Raw genomic sequence first — 14,265 nt, 5'->3', positions numbered from 1 at the left:
ATTTGGGGAAAAGTGGGGATAAGTGGGGATTAAACTCGCTCATACTCTAGCACCAAACATGTATTGGGGATAAGTGGGGATTTAAAATTTGGAGCGGATTATCCCCGCTAATCCCCACTAAAACTCTAGTACCAAACAAGCCCTTAAGGGGATTAAACTAGGTCTTGGCCTAAACCATAGCAAACAATGTTGACGATGATACTAAGATGAGCTTTTTTTTCACGGAATACACATATTTCATTTTCTAAGTGCTGAAACTGGGTTTATTTGTGAAGTACCTACCACTACGGTTTAGTGGCATGTGTTTTCGTGGTTTCCGTAATTTATATGCATTTTTTAGTCACCAATGGTAAATTCACGTGTTCTGAATGATTTTATAATGTAAATGTTTCCTTGCGGAACAAAAAAATATTGAAGGTAGGCCAACGATTTGTTAGATGCTGACGTTACAAGTAACTTAAAATGTGAGTCAACCTTGCCGAAAAGACCGACACAGAATATTTTGTAGCCCTAATTTCTGTTGGATGAACCCAAAAATGTCTGACAGGGTAACGCAATTCCAATATTTTACCTGCCCCATTTACTAGATTGCAAAATGATACAGAAAAAAATCCCAGCAAAAGATTAATAAAACCCCCATATTAGGGCCGTTTCCATTTCTGTACACATAGCAGAATTCTCAGAGAACTGGACCTGACCGCTAACCAGCCACAAACCAAAAATAAGGGAGATGAGAAAATGTGAGCTTCAGATATAGATTACAGCTCGCCCGAAGGCTCCCACCGTACTAACTTTTCCAAATGAAAGAAGCAAGGTTATTTAACAACAATGAATCGCATTCTCAAGTTCAACATCCTTCAGAGCACCACTCTGCCAATCCAAACAACCCAATGCCAAAACCTTAAAAAATCACCGTGAGTTTATCTTCTGATGTTTCGATCCGAAAGAAGTGCAAGAATTTCAGGTATCATCGACCTGAGAATGGAAGACGAAGCTTGGAAATGTCGTGGTGATGTCCCTGCTCATCGATGGCAAAATTAGCTTAAGAAATATATAAAGAACCAAAGTAGTGGAAATTTGTTCAGAAAGTCAACATACATGAAATTTTGCTATAGAAATAGAAGACATTAAAATTCTACATTACATGAAGCAGCTTGCTTGAAGCTGAGGCAATAACTGATCACATTTGTTCCAAATAATTTGGTGTGGTGCATCAATATCGCATGAAATTAAACTAACTGTTGGCAGAGAACTCCAATAGTTGAGCCAGTGCACTTAACTCAATAGCAATATTTGCATGTAAATAGCTGAAGTTTGATTTACCACATCTCAAGTATGTGACTCTCCAGACAACATTGTTTCGCTTTACAAGATAATGCAGTGGTAACCTGACACTAAATGTACAACGAAATTTCTATAACTCTATATTCGAGAGCAGCAGTTAACTGTGAAAGATGAGTGAATAGCGCTGTGTCGTGGTGTGGAAGATATATACACATGAAGAGAACCAACATACAGAAAACTAATAATATGAGTAAATACAAAGAACTTGTTTTCTTTGTAACTTAACACTAAACGGGAAATGAAATTCCTAACACTCCTTATTCATGAGCATCAGTAAACCATTCAAGTGAAACACGATGTGAAAGATACACATAAAAAGGACCAACATATAGACAAATAAAATGTTTAAGCAAATATAAAGATCTTATCTTACTTGAGGTACTGGAGAGTCATGTTCTTCAGTAAAGACGGATGCCGAAGAACCAGATTGTGCCACTCTTCCCTGTCAATTTTTCCATCATGCTTCGTGTCGGCCTCCTCAAACGTCTTAACATAAGAAAGAAACAACAAAAAATTTAACATGGGAAGTTACAATTACCAAGCAGCAAAAGGGAAGTCTGATTTTTCTTATAGCAACTCCCCAAAATTCATCAAATAGCATGGGCAAAGGATGTAACAAACAATACTTGTCTTGGAAATAAAAACGGAAAACAGAATATAAGTGATTCACTGATAGAAATGCTGTGTAGAACTGTCATAAACAAGGATTAAGAATCACTACATAACACAAGCTAGTAAATTAACGTGTAATACACGCTATAACCAAAATGAATAACAAATATGCACAGATAACTGTAACACACACCTTATCAATTATGCTTTCTATAATTTCATCAGAAAGATTCATTCCAGACTCTGCAAGTGTAGCAACAACCATCTGCTTAACCTGATAACCAAATATATAAACTGTTGAGATGAAGCAAACAAAAAGAGCTCAACCAAAAGGGTGACACACTGCACACAATTGTTTAGCTTCAAAAATAACATAGTAGTTCTTCAATCAAAGCTACAAGATATAGTTCCTGATTTTCAATAAATAAGTACCACTGCAATATGTTGGATTGTTGGGAATAAAACCTCAATTAGAACGGAAAAAAACCAAGAATTCATCTATACTGGTCCCTTAACTTCAGCATAATCTTTCAACAGCACTACCCAGACACTGCTTCTACATTCAGGGTATTGTTTCACAACTTTAACCAGTGATCCATCTGGAAATCTGGGACTTCCTTTAATCAGTTGTGTGGCATATATGGTCACTCCAAATACTCAAGATAACCGACAAGGCCATGAAGTACAAAAACATCAACTTAAATAAACCATGATCTCATGTATCAGAGACATTTAAGGAACATTCTGAATTATTTCCACTGATGTACAAGCTAATATATTAAGCCAACATACTAGCCTTACAGACCACCACACCACACTGTGGATAAAGTATCAGTACCTCTTGCCTCTCAATGAAGCCTTGTTGCTTAAGATCATACAGCTTGAATGAAACTGTAAAAGACGACACAAGCTTCAGATTTTCCAGCTCAAACAGGTGAAGTGATAAAGCAGGAGCATAACACAAACTATTAAGGTCATTAAATTCTTTCATTTAACCACCAACACAAATACAGTGTCTAGAAATCATTGATTGGACTAGGTTTGGCAAATCCTTGCATATAGTAAAAATAGAATAGGCATCACCATTGTGATGATACAATCTGGAGCCTGAATATATTTGCATATTTGGGAAACAAATTCTCTAGCTACAAGATAACTGGACTTACAGTCAATTTTCTCATCAACTGAAGCATTTGGGTGGAACACTGACAATGCACGAGCAAACTCTTCAAACCCTAAAATTCCATTGTGCTTTGTGTCGAACAAATCGAATACCTGTACGGGAAGGGGAAATATTAAGGACAGACACACTAAGATGATTTGTAGAGAAAAGGAAAATTATTCGACAAAATCCATGCAACTGTTTTTACATATAATAATCAAGGTGTTTAGCTTCAATTTTTCAAAGGAAACTCTCTAGCTGAAAATGATAGGTCCATCGTGGTAAGTTGATGACTTTCCATAAAGAGGAATGCTACATTTTTTTATTCAAGGAACTTCACATATATTATTAGAAAGCATGTATGATGGTATACACCCGATCAGGGAGAATGAGGGAGAAACCTACAAACTTCTGAGCTAGGCAAAAAAAAAGGAAGCATCTGCAGGACAAAGGGCACTGTATGTGCCACGGGAGGTGAACACTCAGATCAGATTGTCTTGACCGCAGGTTGAAGGTAGCGAACAGTAGGCGTCCTCCTCACATGATTAACCAATGATGGACAATATTTAGAAAGATCTTCAGCGGGGAGCCGGGGACACATGACAGAAAGGGTAAACCTTAATTCAAAACCACTGAGGAGTATATAGTAATAGCTGGTATGGCTTGGAAAACAATGCCTGAAGTCTGAATCCGACAGCCCGGATCCGTATCGGAATCGCGGCGTTGTTCTCTCTGTCCAATAAAATTTGCCGAATCGTACTGCCGAATCTGAGTCTGACTCAGACAACCGCGTGCATGACCGAATAACAGTTTGGTGCACGGATATCTGAGGCGAGGGTCAATATAATTCCGGATGATTCATAGTACTATTTGCACACAGTAATTATGATTGAATTATCTCATGTATTGCTGCACCCATACATGTTAATGTACCGACTACCGAATATAGTTCAATTGGCCATAGAACAAAACTACCAGGAGCCCCCCCGGTTGTCATCTGTTGCCGTCAAGTCCCTAAAAATAGCAAGTGCGTGCATGGCAAGACCAAACGAGCAGTGATGAGTAGTACAGAGCTATCAACCGCATTCAGTTAAAGTGGACTTACACGATCAGCGAAGAGGCTCTCCTTCTTGCTCGTCTTGAAGAGCGCCAGCTGAAACTCCTCCTGCACAATGCCAGCAGATGAGAACCACAGCACATGAGGAAGGAATGATCCACAATCCCCTAAGATTTTCCTCAGACCACGATCTGGTACAGCGATGATGCAGAACATCGAGGTGTGATGAAGCAAGCAGTCATGAACACCAGTGAGCACCTACCTTGTTGATCAGGCCGTCGTCGATGACCGCGCTGCTTATCTTCTTGAAGAGCTCGTACAGCGCCTCGACCTCGCTCACGCTGACTGCGCCACAGCACGCGCGCACACAGGTCAGTTCAGTTCAGTTGAGTTCAATTCGGTTTCGTTTCCCCCGCGCGCACGAGTCATGAAGCGGGGACAGGAGCAGGGAACAAGCAGCGAAAGAGTAAGGGGAACGTACAGACGGTCTCGCGCGCGAGGAGCTGGGGGTCGTCGAGCCCGCGCGGCTGCTTGAGCTCGAGGTCGAAGCAGCTGAAGAGGACCGCGAGGATCTGCTTCGCGCCGTCCAGGCACTGCACCATGGTACTTGAGAGCCGTGGTCCCGCTGCCGCTACCGCCGCCTCCGGCGACGCCAACTCCTCCTCCGCCGCGCGGCCTCGCTAGTCATCGCGGCCGCCCATTCCGCGGCCGGCCGGTCCGATCCTGCAGCAGGCGCGGTCAGCGAGGGAGCGCGGAGGCGGGCCCGTCGCCGAATCCGAGGCGCGCGATCCGATCGAATTGCGCGCGTGGGCGTGGGCGTGGGGAGGGGGCGGGCGCGCGTACCTCGGGGCCTCCGGGAGAGAGGAGCGGCGCCACGATCTACCTGTCCGTCGCGAGGGTCGTCGGAGACGGCGGGCGCCGGCCGCGGGGAGAGATCGCGATCCTGATCCTGGGAGGCGGAGGCGGAGGCGGAGGCAGGAGGGAGCTCGCGCAGGGCAGGGCAGCAATGAATAGCGTGCTGTGCTGGTATCGTCCCGTCGTTTTGTTTTCTTCAGGATTCCCCGTCTCGACGTTGCCGTTTCCGGGCCATGATTGGGTCTGCCGACGGGTGGGCCCCGCCGCGCCACGGCGAGCCACCGCGGCAGAGCAGGAGAAGCGAGGGCAGGCCTCCCACTCTCCAGAGGCTCCAAGCTGTTGACTGTTGCTACGCTACCTTTACACTTCTCGGAGCATCTACAACGGGAGCAAGCCGTATTTCGGACATCTAAATTATTCATGTGTATCCACTTCCATCGCATCGCAATGGCTCGATATATTGCGCGTCGGCATGAATTGGGATGTTTGAAAATAACAAAATAAACAGTTTCAACGAAGTCTTAGTTAATACATCCAAAATTTTAAAAGTCTATATTAAAATAAGATGGTATTCCTCTAGGCATTATCTTCATGGTCAGCCAATTCTCACTGATACTCAATCAGATCCGTCTGTAGGCGTCTGCACACGATCTCGTCAGTGACTTCTACATTCATATGCAGATAGTCCTATCAGGATAATGCCCTAGGGATTGGCGCAACCAGCTCACCTTGGAAATCCCAGTGGTGCTCATTGCGGCCATCTGGACACTTGTTCTCAACGATCATGTTGTGCATGATCACACAACATGTCATCACCTCATGCATGGTCTTCAGCGACCATGTTCTCTGACGCCCCGTAGAATGAGCTTGAACAGGTCCCTTGACATCCTGTACCTGCGCCCGAACATTTTTTCCTTGAACACCGGATCGGTGCGATGGAAGTAGTCGTTGTGGAGCCGGAGGTGCCCTTCCACTCTGTTGCGCGGCATGTTTTTTGAGCGGCCCTTCACAGAGCCCCGATGCACCGGCGTCTGGCTGGCATTGTACTCGTGGAGGATGGAGGCTGCAACAGTAGCCATTGTGTGCGTCGACTGATTGGACTCCTCGTCGGAAGAGGAGTCAGCATCTGCCACATGTCCATCTGCGTGGTAGGAACTGCGGATGAATGGTCGCGCACAATAGGGCCGAAAACACGAGTAAAAAACCTACCAGCGCATTGATTGAACAGTTTGTAGGCGGCGAGGCCGGGCGGTGCAACAGGCAAAGTTTGGCCCCCAAACAGGCGACAGGTGCGTGCCAGAGCCTACCCCGACTGAGATCTTGTTCTCCAGCGCGGCGAGGACCGAGTCGGCGGCATGTACTGCGGCGGGGCGGCGGCGGGTGGGGTTGCGGTGTTGGCGTCGCACTAGGGCAACAAAGAAAAGAAAAGGAAGCAAATCGAAGTGGTCGATTTCGCTGACCCTGATGTCCGGGACCGGGTAAGAAAAGAAGGACACTCAGCGCGACCGCGTAGCGTCCGCAAAGACGCAAACCTGCCGCATTTTTGGGCCAGGTTTGCATCGCCGCGGACGGCCCGATCATTTTGTGTCGCTCATCTGGAGCAGGGGTCCGATGCATTTTTGGCCCGGCGCGGTCGCCACGTTGGAGATGCCCTAATAGTAAGCCTTTTGTTTCCGCCACTCAAAATTTTACACGATTTATTTTCTGATTTTCTGTCGCTTTCCCCCGTCAATGTCTAGGAGAAATGACAGCTGATTGTCATGTGGGATATATGAAGAAAAAAAGAAATGGAAATGGGGAGAGGAGATGCCGACATGAATCTGGATCATGCACTGGCGTGTCAAGATCAGTTGCTAGAATAAACGAATTGTTATTTGGTACGGTGGAGTACACCTTATTAGATGCTTTCAAAGAATAATCTAAGGCTATTAAGGCAATATTAAGTGTTGAGGGGCCTAGAATTAATTCTCTTACTGAAGATACATTGTACTACTACTACTTGCTTGTTCTTTCATTATGTGCATGCATAGTGATGTGGAGAAAATAAGGACTCTGATATACAGAGCAAAAAGTTTCAGCATCGAGAGAGATGTTGCGTGCCAACGGTCCGGTTGACATCTACCATTGATGAAAGAACCCAACGACTAGAAACTTGTTTGCTACATGCTCTACAATGCTCTAAAATAATACTTTCTGTTTGAGATTTATGGATTTTCCCCTGAATATTAGAATATAAAAGGATACTATGTCATTTTATATTGTCCAAGTTCATACCTTCCGGAACTTTGTGATATCTCCTCCAACAGACCAGAATTAACGTAAAAGTTCCGAAATATACTGATATAAATTCAAATTATAAAATTTTCTGATTCTTATGAAAATGTGTGAATTGCTACAGTATGAATGACCAGATCCTCATTAGCTTGGTCAAAGTAAGAAGTAACATGTATTTTCCTCCATACATTTCGGGTTCCAGATGCGCCAAAACAAGGATATAGTCATTTAGATTTTCACGCCTTGCGCTGTCCGAAGATATACGCCATTATACCAGGCGAAGTTGACGCTGACCCGGGCGAACGAGGCGGTCGATTTAGACCACAAGCAAAGAGACGGCCGTGTCAGCAAGGTTCCTATCCATCAGAGACGGCATTCATTAGGCGAAGCAGACCGGAGAAACCTGACGTGGAGATTACTGTGATCGTGATCGAGACTACTCAGCAGAAGCCCATCACAAACCCAGTTTCAAACCAAGACGATGATACCACAGCACAATGTAGCTTCTGACCCAGCCATCCAGATAATACCACAGTACAATGTTGCTTCTCGAATATGAAAAAGGCTGCATCCTTTTTTCCATGACAGACCAGTAAAAGTATGCGTTAAATGCCGTGTAAAACTCTTCTACAAAAACAAGTCCATCATCGCTGCTGAACTACATCAATCCATTTTGTTTCAGTACTTGCATCAGGATATCAGGGACGCTGCTAGGACTATGGACATGGAGCAAACCAGGGCCGAAAGGAAAGTGAGGCTAGACACGAATCCCATGTGCGCTTTGTGTCCGCAGGGTACGCGCCACACGGCTTTCTCCAAAGGTGCGGTGTCGAGATTCTGGAGCACCCATATGCAGGAACCGGGATGGGTTTCCTTTTTCCTGTAACGGACGAGTAGGTCCGGGCTTTGGAACTCAACAGTAGCATAACCGCTGGTATCCAGAGGCTGCAAACATGGGAAGGTGAACATGAATCCGTGCTCATATCTGAAATAGGACTAGATGGTAGAATCTTAAAAGGGATAATGAGTACTGATTTGCTAAGACCTAAGAGTGGGTTTAAGAAATTGCCTGCTACGAGTTGTATCAGGAATATACTGGCAAAGAAGCAAATAATTAAGAGCCACCTTTTTACAAACCCTGCAACTATTTATGCTAATTATATATATGAGAGCTCGACCATGATAAGATCAAAAAAGGAGTCCATTTGGAATCTAAAACTACAAATCAACTACTGTGTGCATCCACCTTCCAGGACATATGAGACCACATAAGATAAACATGTACATGTAGAAAATCCATTCTCAAATAACCATGCCAATTTTTTTTGTAACACCAGGTGCATTTCAGGCATGTTTGCAGCAAGTTATAACATGGAAATGATGGTGGGGTCGGTGAATGCTGCTACAAAATTTGGCTTTCTTCATTATTCTCTTGTTATTTCCTATAACATCCACCAATTTTTCCAACGCGCTTAAGAGCATTTCAGGTGCAAGATTCCGTTACATATCTAAAGTTGGCGTTTCCTAGAAAATTAAACCAAACACACTCCTATTGCTTTCCTCTTCACCATAAGCATGCACTGTCCATTGTTTCACTCGATCTGTTGATACCAATCTTAGTAAATTATTCTAAAATCATGTGAAATTTAGGTAGCCAGAGATCCACAGTCCAGGAAAATATTGAACCCAACCTACAGAGATGGCAGCGTAAACGCACAAATAAACGATGAAAAGTGATTTCACGCAACTTAATTATTAGCATTCAGTTTAAGGTACGTGTTTCTGATTTCCTAGTCTCCTGATTGACTGTACACTGCTGACCTTTTCTTGCCATGGTTCAGTTCATCAGAGTTTTTAGTTTATCCACATATCCATCTCCCACACTGTTCACTTGCTTAAATATTCTTCTGGAAAATTATAGAAACCTTTAATGGTAGTATGCCCAGGAGTTGATCCATAACAGTACCATAAATACAAGGACACAAGTGACATGTGACCCGAAGCAAAACTAAACAGAAATTACTAAATTTGCAAGGTCTTTTGCTGATCTACACTCAATATTATTTGTTAGATGTTCTGCAAAAACCAAGCTAAACATGTATCATATGCAAGTATTGACATCAAGCCGCTAACCTGACCTAGAGTAAGTGTTTCCTATGTTATCAGGATGCACCTTTTCAGTCTCCATTGGGGCAGTTATAATTCATCAAACCACCAGAACGTTGTTGAATATTCCAAGATTCACATAATGACATAACTCATTTTCTCAAATTGACAAAGCAAAAATGAGTGATAGCTATCTTATTAAACACTTCCCATATAATAAGCACGTGACAGACCGCATGAACAAAATAAATAAAGTTGATAGATTGTTACCACACATAGTTTATTTCAAAATTAGAAGCTTACCGGGTATCTAGCATGGAGAGGAAGCTCTACTACAAGGTTACAGTCCATTGACTTGCTTGACTTGAGATCGAAATGAATCTCGATAGCTGACCGGTTGGACAGAGCTGAGGGTAGTTCAAGATTTGTGTCTCCAAAAACCCCAACATCAAGAAAAACTGCAACAATGTAAAAGGAAATTAACATAATGTAAACTAGTGATATAGTTAAATGTCCAGATCAGAGTTTGGTTTCACCTTTCCGCTCAACAAAATGTTGAAGCTCAAACGGGTCAGCAAATACCCCACTGGGGAGCTTTTCAATTATCACCAGATTGGCATCATAGCCATCAAGGAATTTTACCATAGCATCTTTGCAGTTACCAAATTTGACAGAATAGACTAAACGGCGGTGGGAACCTTCACCAACCAGTTGCCTGTGCACTTCTGAAACCATAGGCACATCAAGGTCATCAGTAAGTCCTTTACACAAGTCAGCAGTATCAGATACTTCAGTTAAGTCCCGGTGTTCAGAAAGCTGTCCCGTCAAGGCGTCAAGATATGTGTCGGCAATGTACGTCCTAGAGCAAGGCATACAATTGACAGCCTTCTGGCTGCTGCCTACCTGTCCAGAACCGGAAATTAAAACAAATAGGAGTAAAGCATACCAAAAATTCAAAGGAGCACCTAAAAGTATGTCATATCCAGATGTGTGAACGATTTTGCGTAGAACAAGTGAAAACAAGGTGCGCTGATTTAATTACCACCAGAACACTGAGCTCACCAGATTGAACAAGGTATTCTAATATGGAACGGAAGCACAAATCCTACAAAGTATTATCAATACACTGGATGACAGAAAAAGATACCCTCTATGAATTAAATTTTACCATCGATTTGTAATTTCGCCCGGAGGGGCGGACTTTAAACCGGGTTATCATCCTACCGTCCATCCGCGGGGAGAGTCTCATATTACTCCCTCCGTTAGGGATTATAAGGCCTCCACGTATCCCTAGATCATAAATTTAACTAACCTAATAAAAGATATATATTACAAAACATATATCATTAGAAAGTTTAGATGTTCTACTTTCTAGTGACATAATTTTTGTATTATAAATTCATGTTATGTTGGTCAAATTAGCAACCTAAAAATTCGTGCCGGCCTTATAATCCCTAACGGTGGTAGTACCTAACACCTTAGCCAAGGGAGGGATCATTCCCCCGTTGGTGAGCATTTGATTTTCCTGCATTCTATCTGAACTACCGTAGCATGGAAGCAGCAACAACTACGAACCTTCTTCTCAAGGCACACATCGTACGGGTTCGAAATCAAATCCACCCCGACGCACCTGCTCAGGCACTGAAGACGCAACGGAGACCCAAGCGGCGGCGACGAATGCCACGGCAAGCTTGCACGGCCCGCTCCTCACGGCCATGGCCTCCAACAGCGGAACCGCGAAGCGCGGCCTGTGTAGTCGCCGGAGAGATGCGCCGCCCGTGGTCGGCTTGGTGTGGCCGGCGGCACTCCCGCCCGTCTTCCGCTCACTCGCTCTGGACGAACAGGGGGATTTGATCTGATCGATCGATTCGGTCCAGCGAGAAAGTTGGGATAATTTGCAAGAATGCCACAGGGGTATTTAGGTCATTTCCCGTTGTTACCTAAGCTGAAAATCTCAAATTCTCAACCGAAAGGCGTTGTCTGTTCCAGCTTTTGACATTAAATATTTTTGCGTGCAACATTTTGTGTTACAAAATAAACAGACAAATAGAGCGGATCTGAACACAGATCTAATGACATCAATTTTGTATCACATAATCACATATAAGATCAGTGATCAGTACATCTATTCCTGAAATGCTTGTTCACAATACAACAATATCTTTATCACGGTTGATAAATATTAAACGCTGATTTTGCCACAATTTATTCCAAATTACTGCTTGTAACTTGTAAGATATGTGTTATCCAAAAAAAAAAGACCCTTGTATCAAGACCTGCATGACACATATTATTATTTCTCAAAACTGTTGTACTAGCATATCTGTATCAGAAGACTTACACGTATTATTATTTCACAAAGCAACACGAAATCTTACAAATAGCTGTACGGACTACATTTCCTTCTATTCTTAATTCACTGTAAATTAATCTTAACCTGTATGATGTATCTAACTTTTAACCAATGGGCAATAGCCTCCAAAATATGCAGCCATCTTCACAAACCGAGGATGTCCTTTGCTTTACTTGAATGATGATCAGTAAGGGAAAAAAAAACCATAATATTGATCAAGGGTGCTCTTCAATAACCATATTATCATCTTACTTACACTTTTCTCTGCTTCCAAGGCTTCATTCAAAGCCTCCCATTCGACCAAAGTAACGGAACTTGCTGTATACTTTAGTAGTCAAATCTACATTGGAAGGACAGTACATGTGTATCCACAAAGGATGTGCTCGGTACTTGATCAGGCCATTTTTATTTGTTGGAATCTGGGAAAGAAAAAAAATGCAATAGTCGAGATTCAACTAACAATTCCATGTTCTTCCATAAACATGGCTGGAGAACACTTGCAAAGTTCTTGCAGGCATCACATTTTGTATGAAAAATAAATTTATAGTGGAATTTGTGGTATGGCTGGTCTTCATGCATAGCAAACTGCATAGAAGAAACACTAGCATTAATTATTTGATCTAATTAAAGCATGGTAGAATGTAGCCAGTTTTTTAAAATTTCGAAAACGGTATTTTGAAGTTCAAGAAAAAATCTGGATGTAGTCAATGATGTGTCCTACAAGTATGCAAAAATTCAAATTTCAACACAACATACCTTGTTTTCTTGGCTACACAAAAATGACAAAATCTGATATATTTTGGGGGTTTGAAAATATGTACTGTTCACTATACTCACATCCACTTGTCATTTTTATGTAGCCTAGAATACAAAGTATTTCCCATTGAGATTTTGCACGGTTGTAGTACACATCATTGACTACAGCCAGTTCTTTTATAAGAACTTCTCGAAACTTTGAAATCAAGTTTTTGATATTTTTACGAGTTTATTGCGCCGCGCTCACTTTTATACCTCATACTCAGATGTGGGCTTATTGCAAGCAAAGCATCTGCAGCCTGAGGTGCCAAACTACATTCATACAACTAAGAAAACGCCCATGGCCAACTGGACTTTTGCATCCAGCACAAGCCCTACACGAGTCAGAAACAGCTAAGAATAAACAGAAGCATAAAATGGTAGATTCTAATAATCAAATCAGGGCTGGCCACCAAAACTACTAAACATCAACATCAAAGCCTTTTTCTGAAGCAGGTTGGGGCAGGCTGCCACCAAAACTACCGAGTTTTCTTATTTGAACCGGAAAAAAAGGACAGCAAATTTGCATTAGTGGTATCGAGCTAATCATTCTTTGACAGAAAAATGACTGCTGGTATCCTATGTGAAGCCTAACCATTCTGCGATTTCATGGAACCTGCAAGCTTGTAGAAATACAAATTACTGACCCTCCTTATGACTTCAGACTTCCTTTTCTCTTTATGACATATTTTTCACCATTTAAGGGCGAGCTGATCATCCAACTACTGCTTATATCTGCATTGGATTTTCAGATGAAATTGACGGGGTGGCACTAGTTTTGCAACAAAAAATAGTGATTGAGAAACATTACTATTTTGATAAAAAATAGTTGCATCAATCATTTCAGAACTTCATAGCGGCACTTTTGTGTTTCAAAAGAGGGACCAGGACATGGAATGCAGCAGGAGAACACACATACATCTTTGTAGCATTACGCAAATATAACATGTGTTGAAAATAACCAAACAACTTATGGTTTTTGCAATCAAAATATGTTACAATTGAAGCATCAAATAAACCATAGGATCCAGTACGCACCTGTATCCACTTGAGGGGAAGAGAAATTGCTTGGGTATAACCAATGGCATTCCCCTTATTAGGATCTTCCTCCGTGTCCTCTCATCATATGCACCCTACAGCAATCACGACAAGCAACTTGAACGACCATACTTCTATATCAGGTAAATGCATCCTAGAGGTCCTGAATAATCATGTAGAACCAAATGTTACTGGTAGGTGTTTTAACGTCAACTGAATGATGTGTTCGTGCTTCTTGTTAGATAGGTACTCCCTCCGGTCCTATTTAATTGACTCAGATTTAGTACAAAATTGTGCTAAATCCGAGTCAATTAAAAGAGACCAGAGGGAGTAGATTATATGAAAAGAAAGGACTAGTTACAATAGAAACTAGAAAGGATAAATGATTAAGTCTGCATATGGGAAAATAATGACGTAAATGAGAAGAAGCTAACTTTGATGTGATCAGGTGAATTGCCTTCATGCCAGTTGCCATCATAGTGTTCCCTCGAAACTTTGTTTACTGACCCTCTAAATAATTTATCTAACGAGCCCATGATCTTGAGCTTATCTGAAGATCAAATTGATTTTCTGCAGTTCAGAAAAGATGGTGAACTCAGAAACAGATCCTGTAGACCAGCACACTGACATATATTAACTTGTGTTGCAGCGACATATCTTGAGTTCAGT

The 14,265-nt window shown here is 42.3% G+C and overlaps 2 protein-coding genes across 3 annotated transcripts; both read right to left on the bottom strand.

Moving 5' to 3' along the window:
• Positions 1-624: 624 nt before the first annotated feature.
• Positions 625-5,200, bottom strand: LOC127325885 (calcineurin B-like protein 2). Its single transcript, XM_051352716.2, has 9 exons — positions 5,019-5,200; positions 4,657-4,898; positions 4,438-4,520; positions 4,224-4,283; positions 3,123-3,231; positions 2,795-2,847; positions 2,150-2,230; positions 1,718-1,830; positions 625-1,018 (listed from the first exon to the last, which is right to left on the bottom strand). The coding sequence occupies exons 2-9, from the start codon at positions 4,775-4,777 to the stop codon at positions 961-963; spliced, it is 678 nt and encodes a 225-aa protein (XP_051208676.1). The 5' UTR covers positions 4,778-4,898; positions 5,019-5,200; the 3' UTR covers positions 625-960.
• A 2,143-nt stretch (positions 5,201-7,343) lies between these two features.
• LOC127325871 (uncharacterized) lies at positions 7,344-14,214 on the bottom strand. 2 transcript variants are annotated; one of them, XM_051352706.2, is made up of 5 exons: positions 14,031-14,214; positions 13,597-13,691; positions 9,947-10,313; positions 9,714-9,868; positions 7,344-8,249 (listed from the first exon to the last, which is right to left on the bottom strand). In XM_051352706.2, exons 3-5 carry the CDS (start codon positions 10,281-10,283, stop codon positions 7,995-7,997), a joined length of 747 nt encoding a protein of 248 aa, XP_051208666.1. In that variant the 5' UTR covers positions 10,284-10,313; positions 13,597-13,691; positions 14,031-14,214; the 3' UTR covers positions 7,344-7,994. The 2 variants fall into 2 exon arrangements, with proteins under 2 accessions (XP_051208666.1, XP_051208665.1); XM_051352705.2 differs by lacking the exons at positions 13,597-13,691; positions 14,031-14,214 and adding an exon at positions 11,041-11,299.
• Between the last annotated feature and the right edge of the window lie 51 nt (positions 14,215-14,265).

This window comes from Lolium perenne, chromosome 5 (genome assembly GCF_019359855.2).
Source record: "Lolium perenne isolate Kyuss_39 chromosome 5, Kyuss_2.0, whole genome shotgun sequence".
Classification (NCBI taxonomy): domain Eukaryota; kingdom Viridiplantae; phylum Streptophyta; class Magnoliopsida; order Poales; family Poaceae; genus Lolium; species Lolium perenne.
The sequence above is the reverse complement of the archived record's forward strand: the minus strand, read 5'-3'. Positions and strand labels throughout refer to the sequence as shown.

Coding starts and splice junctions, on each gene's coding strand:
- LOC127325885 (XM_051352716.2), bottom strand. CDS start 4,777: ATGGTGCAGTGCCTGGACGGCGCGAAGCAGATCCTCGCGGTCCTCTTC. Junction 4,284..4,437: donor ACGACGGCCTGATCAACAAG/GTAGGTGCTCAC, acceptor GGCATTGTGCAG/GAGGAGTTTCAGCTGGCGCT. Junction 1,831..2,149: donor TAGAAAGCATAATTGATAAG/GTGTGTGTTACA, acceptor TCTTATGTTAAG/ACGTTTGAGGAGGCCGACAC.
- LOC127325871 (XM_051352705.2), bottom strand. CDS start 11,127: ATGGCCGTGAGGAGCGGGCCGTGCAAGCTTGCCGTGGCATTCGTCGCC. Junction 9,869..9,946: donor ACATTTTGTTGAGCGGAAAG/GTGAAACCAAAC, acceptor ACATTGTTGCAG/TTTTTCTTGATGTTGGGGTT. Junction 8,250..9,713: donor CTCTCCATGCTAGATACCCG/GTAAGCTTCTAA, acceptor CCATGTTTGCAG/CCTCTGGATACCAGCGGTTA.